Source organism: Anolis sagrei, chromosome 9 (assembly GCF_037176765.1).
Source record: "Anolis sagrei isolate rAnoSag1 chromosome 9, rAnoSag1.mat, whole genome shotgun sequence".
NCBI classification, from domain to species: Eukaryota; Metazoa; Chordata; class Lepidosauria; order Squamata; family Dactyloidae; genus Anolis; species Anolis sagrei.
In genome coordinates this window covers 1,653,718-1,675,808 of record NC_090029.1, presented here as the reverse complement: position 1 = coordinate 1,675,808, position 22,091 = coordinate 1,653,718, and the positions used below count along the sequence as shown (strand labels likewise).

The 22,091-nt window shown below is 45.4% G+C and overlaps 1 protein-coding gene across 1 annotated transcript; it reads left to right on the top strand.

Annotated features, from left to right (window-relative positions):
* The first annotated feature begins 2,864 nt into the window (after positions 1–2,864).
* Positions 2,865–21,880, top strand: PIGB (phosphatidylinositol glycan anchor biosynthesis class B). The gene is made up of 11 exons (XM_067471208.1): positions 2,865–3,627; positions 6,610–6,727; positions 8,109–8,213; positions 9,650–9,783; positions 10,767–10,913; positions 11,637–11,688; positions 12,783–13,000; positions 13,087–13,151; positions 15,437–15,662; positions 18,097–18,286; positions 21,670–21,880. The coding sequence occupies exons 1-11, from the start codon at positions 3,422–3,424 to the stop codon at positions 21,793–21,795; spliced, it is 1,587 nt and encodes a 528-aa protein (XP_067327309.1). The 5' UTR covers positions 2,865–3,421; the 3' UTR covers positions 21,796–21,880.
* Positions 21,881–22,091: the final 211 nt, after the last annotated feature.

Here is a 22,091-nt window from a genome sequence, read left to right as displayed (position 1 = left end):
AGATATTGACTCTAAGCTGGAATGTGTCCAGAGAAAGAGGGCGACTAAAATGATCAAGGGTCTGGAGAACAAGCCCTATGAGGAGCGGCTTAAGGAGCTGGGCATGTTTAGCCTGAAGAAGAGAAGGATGAGAGGAGATATGATAGCCATGTATCAATATGTGAGAGGAAGCCACAGGGAGGAGGAGGGAGCAAGCTTGTTTACTGCTTCCATGGAGACTAGGACGCAAGGGAGCCATGGCTTCAAACTACAAGAGAGGAGATTCCATCTGAACATGAGGAAGAACTTCCTGACTGTGAGAGCTGTTCAGCAGTGGAACTCTCTGCCCCGGAGGGAGTGTGGTGGAGGCTCCTTCTTTGGAAGCTTTTCAACAGGGGCTGGGTGGCCATCTGTCAGGGGTGATTTGAATGCAATATTCCTGCTTCTTGGCAGAATGGGGTTGGACTGGATGGCCCAGGAGGTCTCTCCCATCTCTAGGATTCTATGAAACTCAGAGTGGCAGTTTAACAACTATTTTCATTTATTTATTTGCAGCTTTTCTATTCCGCCCTCCTCACCCGGCAGGGGACTCAGGGCGGATTACAGTGTACACATATATGGCAAACAGTCAGTGCCAATTTTTGACATACAAACATATACAGACATTCACAGAGGCTATTTAACTTTTTCTGGCCGCCAGGGGAGCTGTCGCTTTCCTTGTCCATCTGCGACACTGATGAAGCACTTCCGCATTCCCCGCATGCTTCCCTGCTGGAATGCTTTGCTGGAGTCTTCTTTATGGCCTCATAAATTAGCTAATTTAGCCTTCTCACACTTTAAGGTGGTACCTAATTTTCCTACTTGACAGATGCAACTGTCTTTCGGGTTGCGAAGGTCGACAACAGGCTACACAATTGGTTGGAAACCCACTCCAACCCGGGCTGACTTCGAACTCATGACCTTTTGGTCAGAGTGATCTTAATGCAGCTGACACTCAGCCAGCTGCCCCACAATCCCGGAGCACTACCTGCCTATTTCCAGTCTCCCCTTCCTGGACAAGGTTTTGGAGCGAGTGGTGGCCACCCAGTTCCAGGGATTCTTGGATGAAACCCATTATCTTGACCTCTCGTAGCCTGGTCATGGAACAGAGATAGCTTTGGTCACCAGGCGGACCATTAGCTCTGCAAAGATCCCTTGGTTCCCTCCAGTTAGTATTTCAATGGGAAGTGTGGGCCTGCTTTTGGCTGATGAGATAGGATTGTTGTTGTTGTTGTGTGCTTACAGACTTAGGTTGAGCCTGAGCGAGGGCCGGGAAAATGACCTTGGAGGGCCGCATCCGGCCCCCGGGCCTTAGTTTGAGGACCCCTGGATTAGAGAGATGAGGGGCCAAAACTAACACAATGAAGTTCAACAGGGACAAATGCAAGAGACTCCACTTAGGCAGAAAAAATGAAATGCAAAGAGATAGAATGGGGGATGATGAGGCCTGGCTCGAGAGCAGGACGTGGGAAAAAGATCTTGGAGTCCTCGTGGGGAGGAAGTTGCACATGAGCCAGGAATGTGATGTGGTGGCAAAGAAAGCCAATGGGATGTTGGCCTGCATCAAGAGGAGCCTAGTGTCTAGGTCCAGGGAAGTCATGCTCCCCATCCTCTATTCCGCTTTGGTTAGACCACTTTACCTGGAATATTGTGTCCAATTCTGGGCACCACAATTCAAGAGAGATATTGACTCTAAGCTGGAATGTGTCCAGAGAAAGAGGGCGACTAAAATGATCAAGGGTCTGGAGAACAAGCCCTATGAGGAGCAGCTTAAGGAGCTGGGCATGTCTAGCCTGAGGAAGAGAAGGCTGAGAGGAGACATGATAGCCATGGATAAATATGTGAGAGGAAGCCACAGGGAGGAGGGAGCAGATCAAGGGTCTGGAGAACAAGCCCTATGAGGAGCGGCTTAAGGAGCTGGGCATGTTTAGCCTGAAGAAGAGAAGGCTGAGAGGAGATATGATAGCCATGAATAAGTATGTGAGAGGAAGCCACAGGGAGGAGGAGGGAGCAAGCTTGGGTTTTCTGCTTCCTTGGAGACTAGGACGCAATGGAACAATGGCTTCAAACTACAAGAGAGGAGATTCCATCTGAACATGAGGAAGAACTTCCTGACTGTGAGAGCCGTTCAGCAGTGGAACTCTCTGCCCCAGAGTGTGGTGGAGGCTCCTCCTTTGGAAGCTTTTAAGCAGAGGCTGGATGGCCATTTGTCAGGGGTGATTTGAATGCAATATTCCTGCCTCTTGGCAGAATGGGGTTGGACTGGATGATGGCCCACCAGGTCTCTTCCAACTCTAGGATTGTAATGGTTTTTAATGCTTTAATTCTACTTCGACAGCATGGTATGGTGCTTGTGTGATGCCGCCCTGAGTCCCCCAAGGGAGAAAGGCAGGGTAAAAGTACACGAAATACATCAATAAATAAATATTACCTGAGGAAGACACACCACAAAATACACAAACGTCAAAGCAGAATTACACAGTGAATGTTTCAACTGACCACCTTGATTAGCATTTGATGGCCTGGCAGTGCCTGGGGCAATCTTTTGTTGAGATTAGATGGCCTTGTTTGTTGAAACATTCACCCCTAGCTCCAGCAGACAAGAGTCCTTTGTCCCACCCTGGACATCATTCCACAGATATATAAACCCAATTTCCAACAGACCTCACAACCTCTGAGGATGCTTGCCATAGATGCAGGCGAAACGTCAGGAGAAAATGCCTCTAGAACATGGCCATACAGCCCAAAAAAAACGACAACAACCCATCAATAAATAAATATTATCTGAGAAAGAGACATCACAAACGTCAAAGCAGGATTTAATAGTGTTTAAAATGCAAAGAAAGAGAGAGCATCCGAATAGGTTTATTCGCCTTGGGCAGAGAGAGAGGCCTGGAGGAAGGAGACAGTCGCTTCCGGACTACGAATCCCGGCGTCCCTTGCGGCAGGGAGGCACGTGACAGGCCAATCTAGCTCCCAGGCGTCTGACACGCGTCGAAATAGGCCACGAACGCCATTCACACGTGCACGGGGCTAGGGCTCCACTTTCGTGTCAGGACTTTTCTCCTTCCGCTTCGCCGCTTCCAGGAAGAGAGGCTTCCAGATATAGATTCCTCCCGACACACCCAAGATGGCGACCAGGAGCAGCTGCGGGAAGTTCCGCCCACGACCCATCGCGATTGGTTAGTCTCTCACTCTTTGATCCTTAACTCTCGCGAGATCTGAGTTTGTACACCTTGATCCTGAACTCTCGCGAGATCTGAGTTTTGAGTCTTAGAAGCTCCGCCCACACCCCATCGCGATTGGTTAGGCTCTCACCGCTTTGATCCTGAACTCTCGCGAGATCTGAGTCTGTACACCTTGATTCTGAACTCTCGCGAGATCTGAGTTTTGAGTCTTTGCGATGGCGGCAGCGCGTCTCCGGAAGCGGAAGTGCGCGCCTGGCGGTCCTGAGGGGGAGCGCCCCAGTTTCGCCCCTACTACGCCGTGGGTAAGGCTGGCCCTCTTCTTGGCGGCGCTGCGGCTCCTGAACTGCTTCCTGGTCCGGACCAGCTTCGTCCCGGACGAGTACTGGCAGGCGCTGGAGGTCGCGCACCGGGCCGCCTTCGGATATCCTTCCAGGGGCGGGGCCTAGCTGAGGCGGCCAATGGGAAGCGGGGATAGGAAGGGGGCGGGGCCTCAGTGGGGTTGCTCCACAAATGAGAACTCAGGATGGGGAAATGGGCGGATTTTTCCACCAATGGGAACCTTGGCTAGAAAAGGGGGCGTGGCCGGGATGGAGTGACTTCGCCCATAGGCGAGACTGGAAAGGGGGCGGGGCCTTCCGGCCCCGCCCCCTTTCCAGTCTCGCCTATGGGCGAAGTCACTCCATCCCGGCCACGCCCCCTGTTATAGGGGCGGGGCCGAGCTGGGGTTACTCCGCCAATGGGAACCGACACTATGAAAGGGGCGGGGCCGGGATGGTGTTACTCTGCCAATGGGAAGCCAGACTAGGAAAGGGGCGGGGCCGAGGTGGGATCACTCCTCCTATGGGAGCCGAGGCTGAGAAAGGGGCGGGGCCGGGATACTGTTACTCCGCCAATGGGAGCCGAGGCTAGGAAAGGGGCGGGACCGGGATTGTGTCACTCCGCCAATAGGAACGGAGGCCAGTAAGGGGGCGGGGCCGAGGAGGGATGACTCCTCCAATGGGAGCCGAGGCTAGGAAGAGGGCGGGGCCGGGATGGTGTTGACAGTCACGGTCTGATCCCTCCCGACAGATGGCCATCCAGCCTCTAACTTTTATTTATTTATTTATATTTACTTACTATACTTTCTCAGCCCTATCAGCGACTAAATTATTATTAATTTATTTACTTGATTTATTTATTTATTTACATTTATTTATTTATTTATTTGCTTACTATACTTTTATACCGCCATTCTCAGCCTTGTCGGCGACTCAATTATTAATAATAATATTAATACTATAATAATAATAAGCCTTCAGGACGTCAAGTCACAGTCTGATCCCTCCCGACAGATGGCCATCCAGCCTCTGAATTTTATTTATTTATTTACTTACTATACTTGTATACCGCCTTTCTCAGCCTTGTCGGTGACTGACTCAATTATTATTAATAATATTAATATTATAATAATAAGCCTTCAGGAAGGCAAGTCACAATCAGATCCCTCCCAACAGAAGGCCATCCAGCCTCTGAATTTTATTTATTTATTCAATTATATTTACTTACTTACTATACTTTCTCAGCCTTATCGGCAACTCAATTATTATTAATAATATTAATATTATAATAATAAGCCTTCAGGAAAGAAAGTCACAGTCTGATCCCTCCCAACAGATGGCCATCCAGCCTCTGAATTTTATATATTTATATATTTATTTATTCGGTTACATTTACTTACTTGCTTACTATACTTTCTCAGCCTTATCGGTGACTAAATTATTAATTTATTTATTTACTTACTTACTTACTATACTTGTATACCGCCTTTCTCAGCCTTATTGGTGACTCAATTGTTAGAGACCCTAAATTGGGTCTTCTTAGGTCCACGTCACGAAGGAGACAGTCCCCCCCCCCCCCCCAAAAAGATCAAAAAACAAGATATATTTTAGTTTCTTCATGAAGAAGGCGGACAGCCTGGCAGCACACGCAGATGATACCCTTCAAGAGACTGCCGCACCCCCCTTGGCTTTTGTACACCGTTATATACCCTCAAGTAAACAAGAACATTTTTTTTTTTTGGTCATGGAAAGTACTCTCTTTCTAGCCCCTCTCCCTTGACCTTTTGATGGAAAGTACCTTCTTGTACCTGCAGACTCTGCGCTTAACCACAACCTTTGGCTTAACCACAACACAACTGTGTAAGTTTGAACTTTGTATGACCGCTACATGTCGCATCTTGTCTCTCAAAAACATTTTCTTCCGTGTTGCTCTTTTTCTACCGAGAAAGGGTATATTTCTCTTTTACTGTTAATTTCATTCAAAGTGCCTTGTTTAGCATTTGCAAATTTCACTCAAAGACCCTTTCAAATTATTATTATTATTATTATTATTATTTACTGCATTTCTATGCTGCTCTTCTCACCCCGAAGTGGACTCAGAGCGGATTACGATATATTATATTATATTATATTATATTATATTATATTATATTACAATATATTATATTATCAGCATAGTACAATATCAGTATTATAGATTACTATATTGCACTATACCATTATATTGGAATATTATTAGTAGAATTACCTGTAATGTGAATATATAATTATTATAATATTGTATTATTATTATTACTAGTATTATAGTGTAAGGTAAAGGTAAAGGTAGTCCCCTGACATTAAGTCCAGTCATGTCTGACTCTGGGGTGTGGTGCTCATCTCCATTTCTAAGCCGAAGAGCCAGCGTTGTCCATAGACACCTCCAAGGTCATGTGGCCGGCATGACTGCATGGAGCGCCGTTATATTGTATTGTATTGTATTGTATTGTATTACATTATAATATTATAAATATTACATGTATATACAATATACTATATTATATTATTAGTAAAGACAATATGGAAATGTCTTCTGTTCCCCTCTTGTCTTCGCTCAATATAAAATAAATACATTCATTTAAGAATCCAATGTCGTAAAAATCCCAAAATTCCTTTCCATATTGCCGCTACCCTCTAGTCAAATGCCTGACCCCAGAACCAGGTCTTCAGTTGTCTTCTGAAGGACAAGAAGGAGGTGACCAACCTGATGTCCTTAGTCAGAGAGTTCCACAGATGGGGGGCCACTGCTGAGAAGGCCCTGTCTCTCGTCCCCGACAACCGTGTTTGCGAAAGTGGTGGGATCGAGAGCAGGGTCTCTCCTTACGATCTTAAGCTACATGATGGTTCATATCAGGAGATACGTTCAGACAGGTAATCTGGGTGATTCTATCACCAAAGCACGGGAAAAGTGTGCTCCATTGCCAAAGGCGTGTTGAGGCATTCAGTATCTTTTTAGTAGCACCGAGTTCTGATGATGCTAAGTTGCCCTTGCTTGCAAATGTCCGTGGTAGGCCACACTGAAGCTATGCCTTCCTTGACTTCCTCACATACGGCTTCCTGACCTGGGAGTGGGCCCAGGGCCTGCGCAGCGCTCTCTACCCGCTCTTCTTTGCCGGCATCTACAAGGGGCTGGAGCTCGTCGGGAAGGACAGCGTCCACCTCCTGGTGAGTGAGCAAGAAGGGTCCCTGAATGGCGTCACTTCCATAAAAAGGAGAAAAGCATTCTAAAATAGTAATGCAGCAGTTCAGCAGTTCAGAAGCTTCTAGTGCCAGCAGTAGAGCCTTTGAGTATCAGCAATTCAGGAGCAGAGTCCAGCTTTGAAAGAAGTACATTGTTAAATAGGAAGGTAAACAGGGTCTGATTCATTCATAGTAGACATCCTCGTGTTCTCTCCATGCTCACAGGAGGAGAAGAAATGAGGTAATCAGGCAGTGCAGAAGCTCCTAGTGCCAGCAGTAGAGTCATGGAGTGTTAGCAATTCAGGAGCAGAGTCCAGCTTTGAAAGAAGTACATTGTTAAATAGGAAGGTAAACAGGGTCTGATTCATTCACAGTAGACATCCTCATGTTCTCTCTGTGCTCACAGGAGAAGAAGAAAAGAGGCAATCGGGCAGTGTAGAAGCTCCTAGTTCTAGCAGTAGAGTCATGGAGTGTTAGCAATTCAGGAGCAGAGTCAAGTTTTGAAAGAAGTACATTGTTCAATAAGGAAGTAAGCAGGGCCTCACTCACTCACAGCAGACATCTTCTTTCTCTTTCTCCATGCTCACAAGAGAAGACCAAAAGAGGCAGTTCAGAAGCTTCTAATGCCAGCAGTAGAGCCATTGAGTGTTAGCCGTTCAGCAGCAGAGTCCATCTTTGAAAGAACTGCATTATTAAATAGGAAGGTAAACAGAGTCTGACTCACTCACTCACTCATAGCAGACATCCTCTTTCTCTCTCTCCATGCTTACAAGAGAAGAACAAAAGAGGCAGTTCAGAAGCTTCTAATGCCAGCAGTAGAGCCATTGAGTGTTAGCAGTTCAGGAGCAGAGTCCATCTTTGAAAGAACTGCATTATTAAATAGGAGGGTAAACTGAGTCTGACTCACTCACTCATAGCAGACATCCTCTTTCTCTCTCTCCATGTTCACAAGAGAAGACCAAAAGGGGCAGTTCAGAAGCTTCTAATGCCAGCAGTAGAGTCATTGAGCAACAGAAGTTCAGAAGCAGAGTCCAGCTTTAAAGACTTTAGTGAAAGAACACCATATCTAGATAGGAAACTACAACAAGGCCTAGCTACCTAAGGAACTAACTAACTCACAGCAGACATCTTGCCTCTCTCCATGCTCACAGGAGAAGAACAAACTGGACGCAGAGCCTTGCCACGGGTAAAAAGAGGCATATCTTTTAGAAGTATCAGGCTAACAAGGGAGGGGATGGGAGGGGAGGAAGAGTGGCAGGCAAAAGGGCCAATTGATTTTCCCCTTGCTCATCTGCCTCTCAGTCCTCCTCGATGAGGGCTACAGCCTTGTGCAGGTTGTGCCTAAGTCCTTGCCTCCTGTTTGCAGATCTGGCTCCCTCGTGTCGCCCAGGCTCTGCTGGCGGCGGTGGCCGACGTGAGGCTGTACTCCTTCGCGAAGTGGCTGGACGGCCCTGAAGTGGCCCAGTGGGTGGTGAGTCCCTTCCTCTCTTGTGGCGCGTGGCGTGGGAGGGTCTGTGGAGCAATTTCAGAGACACCCTTGCAAATCTAAATCAGCAGCAATAGTTCAGCAGATTAGAAGGTTCTGGGGTTTAGCAGTAGAGCAAAGGAGAGTCAGGCTTTAACAGTTGCAAAGGATTATGTGTGTGTGTGTGTGTACACACTGGGAATATCATCTATCTATCAAAACTAACACAATGAAGTTCAACAGGGACAAATGCAAGAGACTCCACTTAGGCAGAAAAAACGAAATGCAAAGAGACAGAATGGGGGACAATGAGGCCTGGATCGAGAGATCTTGGAGTCCTCATGGATGGCAAGTTAAACATGAGCCAGGAACGTGATGTGGCGGCAAAAAAAGCCAATGGGATGTTGGCCTGCATGAAGAGGAGCCTAGTGTCTAGATCTAGGGAAATCATGCTCCCCATGCTCTATTCCGCTTTGGTTAGACCACTTTACCTGGAGTACTGTGTCCAATTCTGGGCACCACAATTCAAGAGAGATATTGACAAGCTGAAATGTGTCCAGAGGAGGGCGACTAAAATGATCAAGGGTCTGGAGAACAAGCTCTATGAGGAGCGGCTTAAGGAGCTGGGCATGTCTAGCCTGAAGAAGAGAAGGCTGAGAGGAGATATGATAGCCGTGTATAAATACGTGAGAGGAAGCCACAGGGAGGAGGAGGAGGGAGCAAGCTTCGTTTCTGCTTCCCTGGAGACTAGGACGCAATAGAACAATGGCTTCAAACTACAAGAGAGGAGATTCCACCTGAACATGAGGAAGAACTTCCTGGCTGTGAGAGCCGTTCAGCAGTGGAACTCTCTGCCCTGGAGTGTGGTGGAGTCTCCTTCTTTGGAAGCTTTTAAAGAGATGCTGGATGGCCATCTGTCGGGGATGCTTTGAATGCAATTTTCGTGCTTCTTGGCAGAATGGGGTTGGACTGGATGATGGTCCACCAGGTCTCTTCCAACTCTAAGATTCTATGATCTTCCTGACTGTGAGAGCTGTTTATCAGTGGAACTCTCTGCCCTGGAGTGTGGTGGAGGCTCCTTCTTTGGAAGCTTTTATACAGAGGCTGGATGGCCATCTGTCAGGGGTGATTTGAATGCAATATTCCTGCTTCTTAGCAGAATGGGGTTGGACTGGATGATGGCCCAGGAGGTCTCTTCCAACTCTTGGATTCTAGGATTCTAGGGCAATCTCCTACAAGCCAGTGTGTGATTGAGGTCTGAAGCAGTCTGCAGGAGACTGTCTGAATGTATAGCCCAGCTGTTAGGAATTGTGGGAGTTGAAGTCCAAAACACCTGGAGGAAGGGGGGGGGGCAAGTTGGCCCAGACCTGGTCTACCTCACAGGGGTGAAAACGGTTTCGTTCTGAGAGAGAGACTGATCTCTTCTCCGCCGTGGTTTGCAGGTCTTCTGCCAGCTCTGCTCCTGGTTCACCTGGTACTGCTGCACCCGGACGCTGACCAACGCCACGGAGGCTGCCCTCTGCACCATCGCGCTCTCCTTCTATCCCTTGCCGGGCACCAAAGCGGGGAGCAGCAGGTGAGGGGATTATGGTCCAAGGTTCAGGAGGGTTGCCTCGTCATAGCCTCGAGGCTTCCAAGCTCTGGACGTGGTGCAGTGCAAGACAAGTGGGCTTGCAAACAAAAGACCCTCCCCGTAAAATAATAGTAGCATAGTCTACCAGCAGCAGCAAAACCCAGGGTCTAGGCCTGGGTAACAACGGAAAAAATTGTTTCTAAAATCTATTCATTTTTTGGGGGTTTTTGCGTTTCGTTATTTAAAATAATTACAAAATTTTCCTATATTTATGAAATTTCGTAAATGTGAAAAAAATTACAAAACAATAACGAATCGATTCGTTAATGGCAGACGCGACCGCGCAATAGGCTAAAAAACCTCCAAATGGGACAGGGGGAACTTTTGAAGCTTAATTAAACCAAAAACAGCTATAAAACTTGCCCCAGACATGCGGAAATAATAACGAAACGACCTCAAAACGATAACGAAACGAATACAATAATGAAATACAAAACATTTACGAAACGATTTAAAAATTCGTTTTTTAAAAAAATTGCTCCAGACTGGTTCGTTATCGTTTTGTAATTGAAAAATTAAAGAATTTTTTAAACGAATTACGAATTAACGAAACGAAACCGCCCAGCCCTACCAGGGTCCTCCATTGTGCATATGGCAGGGCCCAGGCTAGCTCAGGCATGGAGACTGTTGAGTAGCGGGGTGGACGGTATACCAAAAGAACTCCTGTTCTGTCCCAGCCACTCACCCTTAGGTAAACACACTCGAATGGTCGGGGAATTTGCTGGGAGTCAGGGAAAGAGAGAATGTAATTTTTGTACAGACCTGTCGGTATTTTATGACACAGCACTGCAAAATAAAACAACACCTCTGCTGTCTGTTTGTGCAGGCTGTGAAACCAGGTCCCTCCTGATTACTTAGAGGCTGAGAGCTAGCTTTCCTCACTCGTAGAAAGAATGCAACAACCCCAAACTCCTTTCCTTTCCTAGCGCCCGGTACTTGATCCTGGCAGCAGTGGCTTTCATCATCCGCCCGACAGCGGCCATCTTTTGGGCCCCATTGCTGTTTTGGCACTTCTGGACCGAGACCTCGGAGCGGCGCCTCCACCTCCTCCTTCTCCGCTGCCTCTCCGTGGGGTGAGTCCAGCCTTTTGGATTGATTTTGTCGTTTGGGAGTTGTAGTTGCTGGGATTTATAGTTCACCTACAATCACAGAGCATTCTGAACTCCACCAAAGATGGAATTGAATCAAACTTGGCACACAGTTCTCCCATGGCCAACAGAACACACTGGAAGGGTTTGGTGGGCATTGACCTTGAGTTTGGGAGTTGTAGTTCACCTACTCCAGAGAGTACTGTGGACTCAAACAATGATGGATCTGGACCAAACTTCGCCTGAATACTCAATATGCCCAAATGAGGACACTGGTGGAGTTTAGAGATAATAGACCTTGACATTTGGGAGTTGCAGTTACTGGGATTTATAGTTCACCTACAATCAAAGAGCATTCTGAACTCCACTAACAATGGAATTCAACCAGTCTTGGCACACAGAATTCCCATGACCAACAGAAAAATACAAGAAGGGTTTGGTGGGCATTAACCTTGAGTTTTGGAGTTGTAGCTTACCTACATCCAGAGAGCACTGTGGACTCAAACAATGATAGAACTGGGCCAAACTTGGTACAAATACTCAATATGCCCAAATGTGAACACTGGTTGGGGAAAATAGACCTTGACATTTGGGAGTTGCAGTTGCTGAGATGTGGATTTTGGTCTCCACACTTTGCATCAAATGGTCAGGGATTCTAGCTGCTTCACAGCAAGGGTCCATTTTCTCCTCCTTCCTCTTCCTTTACAGCCTGGTCACTCTGGGCAGCTCTTTGGTCCTTGACCGGATATTCTACGGCAAGGTAAGCGCGCCTTTGGGAAATGCTGGATGGCCATCTGTCAGGGGTGATTTGAATGCAATGTTCCTGTTTCTTGGCAGAATGGGGTTGGACTGGATGGCCCAGGAGGTCTCTTCCAACTCTAGGATTCTAGGATTCTATGACCCCTCTGAGACCCCCTCGTGACCTCCTCAGGGGCCGCGAACCCCAGGTTGAGAAACGTGTATTACTATGTAACACAGGTCCCTTCCACACAGCCATATAACCCAGAATATAAAGGCAGAAAATCCCACAATATCTGCTTTGATGTGGGTTTTCTGAGTCCACATTGCCATATATTCCAGTTCAGAGCAGGTAATGTGAGAAAATAGACCTTGACATTTGGGAGTTGTAGTTACTGGGATTTATAGTTCACCTAAAATCAAAGAGCATTCTGAACACCACCAACGATAGAATTGGACCAAACTTCCCACACAGAACCCCCATCGCCAACAGAAAATACTGTTTTCTGATGGTCTTTAGCGACCCCTCTGACACCCTCTCCTGACCCTCTCAGGGGTCGCGACCCCCAGGTTGAGAGCAGGTAATGTGGTATTTTATTCAGCTGTGTGGAAGGTGGCTGTTGGCGCATGTAAGAAATCATTTAGTGTCTGTGTCAACTGTAAAATAAGATATATTTTACTAGCTAGCTGAGCCTGGGAGTTTTGGTTGCTGTTACATTTTTTAGGTGCTTACAGAGAGAGAGAGAGAGAGTTTGGAGTGTGCTCTTGCTTCATGAGCTACCGGAGGACGATTTTCCACATGGACAAAGAAAGGCCGTTCTCAATCTCTCTAAACGGAAATTATTTCTTATTATTGTAAATACGAGCCCCCGGTGGCGCAGTGGGTTTAAACCCTTGTGCCGGCAGGACCGAAGACCGACAGGTTGGAGGTTGGAATCCCGGGAGAGTGCGGATGAGCTCCCTCTGTCAGCTCCAGCTATATTTTAGGGTAGTTTTCTCTAAATTGTGCGATTTCACAGAGACCACAAAGAAGAAATGGGCTTCTCAACCCTTTGCTCCCTCCTTCCTTCCTTCCTTCCTTCCTTCCTTCCTTCCTTCCTTCCTTCCTTCCTGCAGTGGGTCGTGGTCCAGCTGAACTTCCTGCGGTTCAACGTGCTCCAGGGTGCGGCCTCCTTCTACGGCTCCCACCCGTGGCACTGGTACGCCACGCAGGGCTTGCCGGCCATCTTGGGGCCCCACCTGCCCCTCTTCGTCCTGGGATGCCTCCGGACCCCGAGGAGGGCCCCCCACCGCCTGCTCCTGGCCCTCATCCTCTGGACGGTGGCCGCTTACAGGTGGGCCTTGCAAGGGGAAGCTGGGGGCGGAGGGGGCAACAGGGAGAGGCCGGCAGCCCCTCACAGTACGCCCTCTTTGCTTGCAGCGCCTTGAGCCACAAGGAGTTCCGCTTCCTCCTCCCGGTGTTGCCGCTCTGCATGCTCTTCTGCGGTAAGCGCTGGGTTTAAATGCACTGTGTAACAACATTGGAATTCAGTTCTTGTGGGTTTTTTCGGGCTATATGGCCATGTTCTAGAGGCATTTCTCCTGACGTTTCGCCTGCATCTATGGCAAGCTTCCTCAGAGGTGAGGTCTTTCCTGTTCCTGTTTAATTGTGCGGTCCTCACTTTGAAAGTCGTTGTTCAACTCCAGAAACTTTGCCCTGCTGTGTGTTTTCCAAGCATGTTCCGGAAGCATGCTCTCCTGACATTTCGCCCACATCTACGGCGGGCATCCTCAGAAGTTGTGAGGTGTATTGGAAACTAAGCAAGGGATGTTTATACATATACCGTATATACTCGAGTATAAGCCGACCGAAATATAAGCCGAGGCACCTAATTTTATCACAAAAAACTGGGAAAACATATTGACTCGAGTATAAGCCGAGAGTGGGAAATGCACCCACTATGGGTCATATTTCAAAATAAAAATAGATACCAATAAAATTACATTAATTGAGGCATCAATAGGCTAAATGTTTCTGAATATTTACATAAAACTGTAATTTAAGATCAGACTGCCCAACTCTTATTAAACCATTATTCTAACCTCCTTCAATGTAAATGTACTTATTAAAATAATAAATATAATAAAAATAATGAAAATGCAATAAAACAGTAATAATAAAGTAAAATAATAACTGTAGTAATAACAGGGCAAAATACTGTAAATGTAATAATCATAATAATATTATAATAATAAATAGGTTAAAATAATAAATGTAATAATAATAATAATAATAATAATAATAGGGTAAAATACTCTAAATGTAATAATAGAGCAAAATAATAAATAGAATAATAATAGAGTAAAATAATAAATGTAATAAAATAATACTAATAGCAGAGTAAAAGAATAAATAACCTTGATGAGAAGGACGAAAGGGAATGGTAAAGGAAAGAGAGAAGGAAGGAACGAGGAAAGGGTGGAATGGAAGAATGGAAGGAAAAAGAGAAGGGAGGAAGGAAGGAAGGAGGACGGAAGGGAGGGATAAAGGAAAGAGAAGGAAAGAAAGACAAAGGGAGGGGGAGGAAGGAGATATAGGGAGAGAGGGAAGGAAGGACAAAAGGATGGAATGTAAGAATGGAAGGAAAAAGTGAAGGAAGGAAGAAGGAGAAGGATGGAAGGGAAGGATAAATGAAAGAGAAGGAAAGAAAGACAAAGGGGAAGGAAGGAAGGAAGGAAGGAAGGAAGGAGAAAGAAAGAGGGAGAGAGGGAAGGATGGAAGGAAGGAAAAAGAGAAGGAAGGGAGGATGAGAAGGATGGAAGGGAATGGTAAAGGAAAGAGAGAAGGAAGGAACGAGGAAAGGGTGGAATAGAAGAATGGAAGGAAAAAGAGAAGGAAGGAGAAGGACGGAAGGAAGGGAAGGATAAAGGAAAGAGAAGGAAAGAAAGACAAAGGGGGGGAAGGAAGGAGAAAGAGGGAGAAAGAGAAGGAAGGACGAAAGGATGGAATGTAAGAATGGATGGAAAAAGTGAAGGAAGGAAGGGAGGAGAAGGATGGAAGGGAAGGATAAATGAAAGAGAAGGAAAGCCAAAGGGGAAGAAAGGAAGGAGAAAGAGGGAGAGAGGGAAGGATGGAAGGAAGGAAGGAAAAAGAGAAAGAAGGGAGGATGAGAAGGACGGAAGGGAATGATAAAGGAAAGAGAGATGGATGGAAGGATGGAATGTTGGAAAACGAGAAAGAAGGAAGGACAAAATGGTAGAAGGGAAGGTTGGAAGGAGAAAGATATAATAATAATAATAATAATAATAATTATTATTATTATTATTATTATTATTTATTTGAAACACAACAAGATGAGTCCACAGCAAACAAGATCACTCTGCTGGCTGTTGGATTGGATTGGATCCCTTCCCAAGTGTTTAGGACTGTGTGATGTATCGGCGAATAACGCATGCAGATCCCAGTAAGGTGGCCTTCTGCAGCTGTCAGATGGCAATTTTGTCAGCGCCGATTGTGTTTAAGTGCAGGCCAGGGTCTTTAGGCACTGCACCCAGTACCTTTATTATTATTTTACTGACACGAAAACAGAGTATGTCACAGCAAACGAGCTCTATATGCTGGATTTCGTATCACAAAATCACAAGTCGTACACTTCCCAAGCATTTAGGACTATGTGAGGGTGTTATTGTTGTTGTTATTATTATTTATTTTCTGCAGAAAGAAGCGGGTTGGAGTGGATGCCCACGGGGGTCTCTTCCATCTCGGATTGTCTTTCCTTCTCCTTTGGCAGGGCATGCGCTGCACGGGCTGGGCAAGGGGAGGAGGAAGGTGGCCGCCGGCGCCCTGCTGGCCTCCAATGCGCTGCTGGGTCTCTACCTGGGGCTGGTGCACCAGCGGGGAACCCTGGACCTCATGGCCCACCTACGGGACCTCTGCCCTTCTTCCTCCTCAGCTGAGCAGCAGGATCCACCCTCCGTCATGATGCTGATGCCCTGCCACTCCACCCCCTTCTACAGGTGAGGAGGGTGTAGCGAAATTGCTACTCTATGTTAATTTTTTGGTGTATAGCTCTATGTTTACATATGGCAGGTAGGGAAGAATAGGCACAGACAGTTATGAAGATGTGTTAAAGACTTCTGATATAGAGAAGCAGTTAGTTAAATAGAGCACGAGTTTTAAGGAACATAAAGAAGGCTAGTGTTGCCTTAGGTCAGAATATAATTTCAGTCAAGAGTGTGTAAAGCAAGTAACATGTTTGTGAATGTGAAACATTGAAAGTCTATTTCAGAAAAGTAAACCCAAGTATATGATACTGACTGTAAGCCTCTAAGATTGCAACAAAACACAAATGTAACCACAAGCGTTGGAGCCAGAAGTTATAAATAAACTGTGTTACTTTGTTATACAGAAGTGTGTCTGAGAGAAAAGAGTTAGGAATCTGTGTTGGTTTTTGAGTGCCTGTTAGAAATCAGCAGTTATGAAGATGCGTTAAAGACTTCTGATATAGAGAAGCAGTTAGTTAAATAGAGCACGAGTTTTTTAGGAACATAAAGAAAGCCAGTGGTGCTTTAGTCAAAATATAATTTCAGTCAAGAGTGTGTAAAGCAAGTAACATGTTTGTGAATGTGAAACATTGAAAGTCTATTTCAGAAAAGTAAACCCAAGTATATGATACTGACTGTAAGCCTCAAGATTGCAACAAAACACAAATGTAACCACAAGCGTTGGAGCCAGAAGTTATAAATAAACTGTGTTACTTTGTTATACAGAAGTGTGTCTGAGAGAAAAGAGTTAGGAATCTGTGTTGGTTTTTGAGTGCCTGTTAGAAATCAGCAGTTATGAAGATGCGTTAAAGACTTCTGATATAGAGAAGCAGTTAGTTAAATAGAGCACGAGTTTTTTAGGAACATAAAGAAAGCCAGTGGTGCTTTAGTCAAAATATAATTTCAGTCAAGAGTGTGTAAAGCAAGTAACATGTTTGTGAATGTGAAACATTGAAAGTCTATTTCAGAAAAGTAAACCCAAGTATATGATACTGACTGTAAGCCTCAAGATTGCAACAAAACACAAATGTAACCACAAGCGTTGGAGCCAGAAGTTATAAATAAACTGTGTTACTTTGTTATACAGAAGTGTGTCTGAGAGAAAAGAGTTAGGAATCTGTGTTGGTTTTTGAGTGCCTGTTAGAAATCAGCAGTTATGAAGATGTGTTGAAGACTTCTGATATAGAAAAGCAGTGAGTTAAATAGATTTCGAGTTTTTTAGGAACATAAAGAAAGCCAGTGGTGCTTTAGTCAAAATATAATTTCAGTCCAAGAGTGTGTAAAGCAAGTAACATGTTTGTGAATGTGAAACAGTGGAAGTCTATTTCAGAAAAGTAAACCCAAGTATATGATACTGACTGTAAGCCTCAAGATTGCAACAAAACACAAATGTAACCACAAGCGTTGGAGCCAGAAGTTATAAATAAACTGTGTTACTTTGTTATACAGAAGTGTGTCTGAGAGAAAAGAGTTAGGAATCTGTGTTGGTTTTTGAGTGCCTGTTAGAAATCAGCAGTTATGAAGATGTGTTAAAGACTTCTGATATAGAGAAGCAGTTAGTTAAATAGATTTCGAGTTTTTTAGGAACATAAAGAAAGCCAGTGGTGCTTTAGTCAAAATATAATTTCAGTCAAGAGTGTGTAAAGCAAGTAACATGTTTGTGAATGTGAAACATTGAAAGTCTATTTCAGAAAAGTAAACCCAAGTATATGATACTGACAGTAAGCCTCAAGATTGCAACAAAACGCAAATGTAACCACAAGCGTTGGAGCCAGAAGTTATAAATAAACTGTGTTACTTTGTTATACAGAAGTGTGTCTGAGAGAAGAGTTAGGAATCTGTCTTGGTTTTTGAGTGCCTGTTAGAAATCAGTAGTTATGAAGATGCGTTAAAGACTTCTGAGAAGCAGTTAGTTAAATAGAGCATGAGTTTTAAGGAACATAAAGAAAGCCAGTGGTGCTTTAGTCCAAATATAATTTCAGTCAAGAGTGTGTAAAGCAAGTAACATGTTTGTGAATGTGAAACAGTCTATTTCAGAAAAGTAAACCAAGTATATGACACTGACTGTAAGCCTCAAGATTGCAACAAAACGCAAATGTAACCACAAGCGTTGGAGCCAGAAGTTATAAATAAACTGTGTTACTTTGTTATACAGAAGTGTGTATAACAAAGTAACACAGTTTATTTATAACTTTGTACAGTGCCTGTACAAAGGTTAAACAGCACACAGAAAGTCCCAGCCAAGATAAAAGAGGAAACTGAATCAGTATAAGAGCAAAGAGGTTTTTCCTTAAATAAAGAAATAGTCTCCCTCTCTCGCCACAGAGGGGTCCAGGGGCAGGAGGGGAGGGGGCCAAACCTTCCTTGCCTGCCTTCCCTGAGGGCCCCTCTGCTTCTCCTCTTCCAGCCACATTCACTGCCCGCTGCAGATGCGCTTCCTGCAATGCCCCCCGGACCTGGACGGAAGGGCCGACTACCAGGACGAGGCGGACGCCTTCTATGCCGCCCCCCTCCAATGGCTCCAGGCAGAATTTGCAGGAAACTCCTCCTCTGCAACACCCCCGTCACACCTGGCTCTCTTCAGGGGCCTCCAGAAGGTAGGCCATGCACCCCAAGTATTCCCCCCCCCCCCCAACCAATCACTGATATATATTTTCTGTTCGTCATGGGAGTTGTGTGTACCATATTTGGTTCAATTCCATCATTGGTGGAGTTCAGAATGCTCTTTGATTGTAGGAGAACTATACATCCCAGTAACTACAACTTGCATATTTCAAGGTCTATTTTCCCCCAAGAGCGCCTCAAGAGCACCCCTGGGCAACATCAACTATACCGTGAATGCTTACTTTGCGTAATGGTTGAGCTGCCCCTGTTCTGCCCCACTGCCTCCAACCGAAAGCAACATACTACTACTACTACTACTAATAATAATAATAATAATAATTGTCTTGTCTTTACTAATAATATGATATAGTATATTGTATATACATATAATATTTATAATACTATAATGTAATACAATATAATACTAGTAATAATAATACAATATTATAATTATAATTATATATTTACATATAATATTGCTAATAACACTACAATATAATGGTATAGTGCAGTGTTTCTCAACCTGGGGGTCAGGACCCCTGGAGGGGTCACGAGGGGGTGTCAGAGGGGTCACCAAAGACCATCAGAAAACACAGTATTTTCTGTGGTCATGGCAGTTCTGTGTGATAAGTTTGGCCCAATTCTATCGTTGGTGGGCTTCAAGGGGTTCTTTGATTGTAGGTGAACTTTAAATCCCAGCAAATACAACCCCCAAATGACAAAACCAATCCCCCCTGCAACCCCACCAGTATTCAGATTTGGGTGTATTGGGTATTTGTTCTAAATTTGATCCAGTGAATGAAAATACATCCTGCATATTGGATATTTGTAGGTGAACTATAAATCCCAGTAACTACAACTCCCAAATGTCAAGATTCTATTTTCCCCAAACTGCACCAGTGTTCACATTTGGACATATTGAGTATGCTTGCCAAGCTTGGTCCAGATCCATCATTGTTTGAGTCCACAGTGATCTCTGGATGTAGGTGAACTACAAGTCCAAAACCGGTGGGCAGTGTCCTTTGGTTTTGGAGTTGTAGTTCACCTACATCCAGAGATCACTGTGGACTCAAACAATGATGGATCTGGACCAAACTTGGCACAAATTCTCAGTATACCCAAATGTAAACACTAGTAGAGTTTGGGGGAAATAGACCTTGACATTTGGGAGTTGTAGTTGCTGGGATTTATAGTTCACCTACAATCAGAGAGCATTCTGAACCCCACCAACGATAGAATTGGACCAAACCTCCCACACAGAACCCCTATGACCACCAGAGTAGGCCACAGCAACGCGTGGCAGGGGACGGCTAGCAAATAAATAAATAAATAATTGGGTTGTTGTAGGTTTTTCCGGGCTATATGGCCATGGTCCTAGAGGCATTCTCTCCTGATGTTTCGCTTGCATCTATGGCAAGCATCCTCAGAGGTAGTGAGGTCTGTTGGAACTAGGAAAAAGGGTTTATATATCTGTGGAATGACCAGGGTGGGACAAAGGACTCTTCTCTGCTGGAGCTAGGTGGGAATGTTTCAACTGACCACCTTGATTAGCATATAATGGCCAGAACAAACAAGGACATCTAATCACCTCTCAACAAAAGTTTGCTCTAGGCACTGTCAAGCCATTATATGCTAATCAAGGTGGTCAGTTGAAATATTAACCCCTAGCTCCAACAGACAAGAGTCCTTTGTTGTCTGGCCATGCTCTAGAGGCATTCTCTATGAGGAGCAGCTTAGGGAACTGGGCATGTTTAGCCTGAAGAAGAGAAGGCTGAGAGGAGATATGATAGCCATGTATAAATATGTGAGAGGAAGCCACAGGGAGGAGGAGGGAGCAAGCTTGTTTTCTGCTTCCTTGGAGACTAGGACGCGGAACAATGGCTTCAAACTACAAGAGAGGAGATTCCATCTGAACATTAGGAAGAACTTCCTGACTGTGAGAGCCGTTCAGCAGTGGAACTCTCTGCCCCGGAGTGTGGTGGAGGCTCCTTCTTTGGAAGCTTTTAAGCAGAGGCTGGATGGCCATCTGTCAGGGGTGATTTGAATGCAATATTCCTGCTTCTTGGCAGAATGGGGTTGGACTGGATGGCCCAGGAGGTCTCTCCCAACTCTTTGATTCTATGATTCTATGATTCTCCTGACATTTCACCTGCATCTATGGCAAGCATCCTCAGAGGTAGTGAGGTCTGTTGGAACGAAGAAAATGGGTTTATATATCTGTGGAGTGACCAGGGTGGGACAAAGGACTCTTGTCTGCTGGAGCTAGGTGTGAATGTTTCAACTGACCACCTTAATTAGTGGGTTGTTGTAGGTTTTTTCAGACTATATGGCCATGTTCTAGAAGCATTTTCTCCTGACGTTTTGCCTGCATCTATGGCAAGCATCCTCAGAGGTAGTGAGGTCTGTTGGAACTAGGAAAAGGGGTTTATATATCTGTGGAATGATGTCCAGGGTGGGAAAAAGGACTCTTGCCTGCTGGAGCTAGGTGTGAATGTTTCAAGTGACCACCTTGATTAGCATTTGATGGCCTGGCAGTGCTTGGGGCAATCTTTTACTGAGAGGTGATTAGATGTCCCTGATTGTTTCCTCTCTGGGTTGTTGTAGGTCTTTTCGGGCTATATGGCCATGTTCTAGAAGCATTTTCTCCTGACATTTCACCTGCATCTATGGCAAGCATCCTCAGAGGTAGTGAGGTCTGTTGGAATGAAGAAAATGGATTTATATATCTGTGGAGTGACCAGGGTGGGACAAAGGACTCTTGTCTGCTGGAGCTGGGTGTGAATGTTTCAACTGACCACCTTAATTAGTGGGTTGTTGTAGGTTTTTTTCAGACTATATGGCCATGTTCTAGAAGCATTTTCTCCTGACATTTCGCCTGAATCTATGGCAAGCATCCTCAGAGGTAGTGAGGTCTGTTGGAACTAGGGAAAAGGGGTTTATATATCTGTGGAATGACCAGGGTGGGACAAAGGACTCTTGTCTGCTGGAGCTAGGTGTGAATGTTTCAAGTGACCACCTTGATTAGCATATAATGGCCTGACAGTGCCTGGGGCAATCTTTTGTTGAGAGGTGATTAGATGTCCTTGACGTTTCGCCTGCATCTATGGCAAGCATCCTCAGAGGTAGCGAGTTCCGTTGAAACTAGAAAAAAGAGTTTATCTATCTGTGGAATGACCAGGGTGGGACAAAGGACTCTTGTCTGTTGGAGCTAGGTGGGAATGAATAAATAATGTCTCAAGTCGCTCCTGACCCCCAAAAAAGACCCTATGAAGGTCCGTCTATGACCCTGTGAACGTTCCGAAACATATGGTCGGCAATGGAATTAGGTTAGGCAACTAAGTGTGGATACGTGACAGAGCGTGTTCTTTGCTCCCAGGAAATCGACCCCTTCCTCCATGCGCACGGCTATGAGCGGCGAGCCTCTTTTTTCCACACACATCTACCGCAAGGGCGGGTCGGGAGCCACATTGATGTCTACGAACGGGACCCGGAACGGAGCTGAAACGCAGCCGGAGGAGCCCGTTTACTTCGGGGAGAAGGGGGAGGCCGCCTTTCCTGCGACTGGATCGCGAGACTCTCTGCAAACTCTCTGCAAACTTGCATAAAGGAAAAGACTCTGCTTTGTTTGTTTTTTCCCAACCGCGTTTTTATTCTTCCTCCTTCGACCGGATTGTGCGAGGAGGAAGTCCAAATGCAGGTCGGTAAGCGGCACACCGGGATCAATAGAGTCAAAGGGGACTGGCATGGCATGACGTTAGCAGGGAATGTACGGCTGCGTTGATCTCAGGCATGGGCCAA

Coding starts and splice junctions, on each gene's coding strand:
- PIGB (XM_067471208.1), top strand. CDS start 3,422: ATGGCGGCAGCGCGTCTCCGGAAGCGGAAGTGCGCGCCTGGCGGTCCT. Junction 6,728..8,108: donor AGGACAGCGTCCACCTCCTG/GTGAGTGAGCAA, acceptor TCCTGTTTGCAG/ATCTGGCTCCCTCGTGTCGC. Junction 15,663..18,096: donor CACTCCACCCCCTTCTACAG/GTGAGGAGGGTG, acceptor CTCCTCTTCCAG/CCACATTCACTGCCCGCTGC.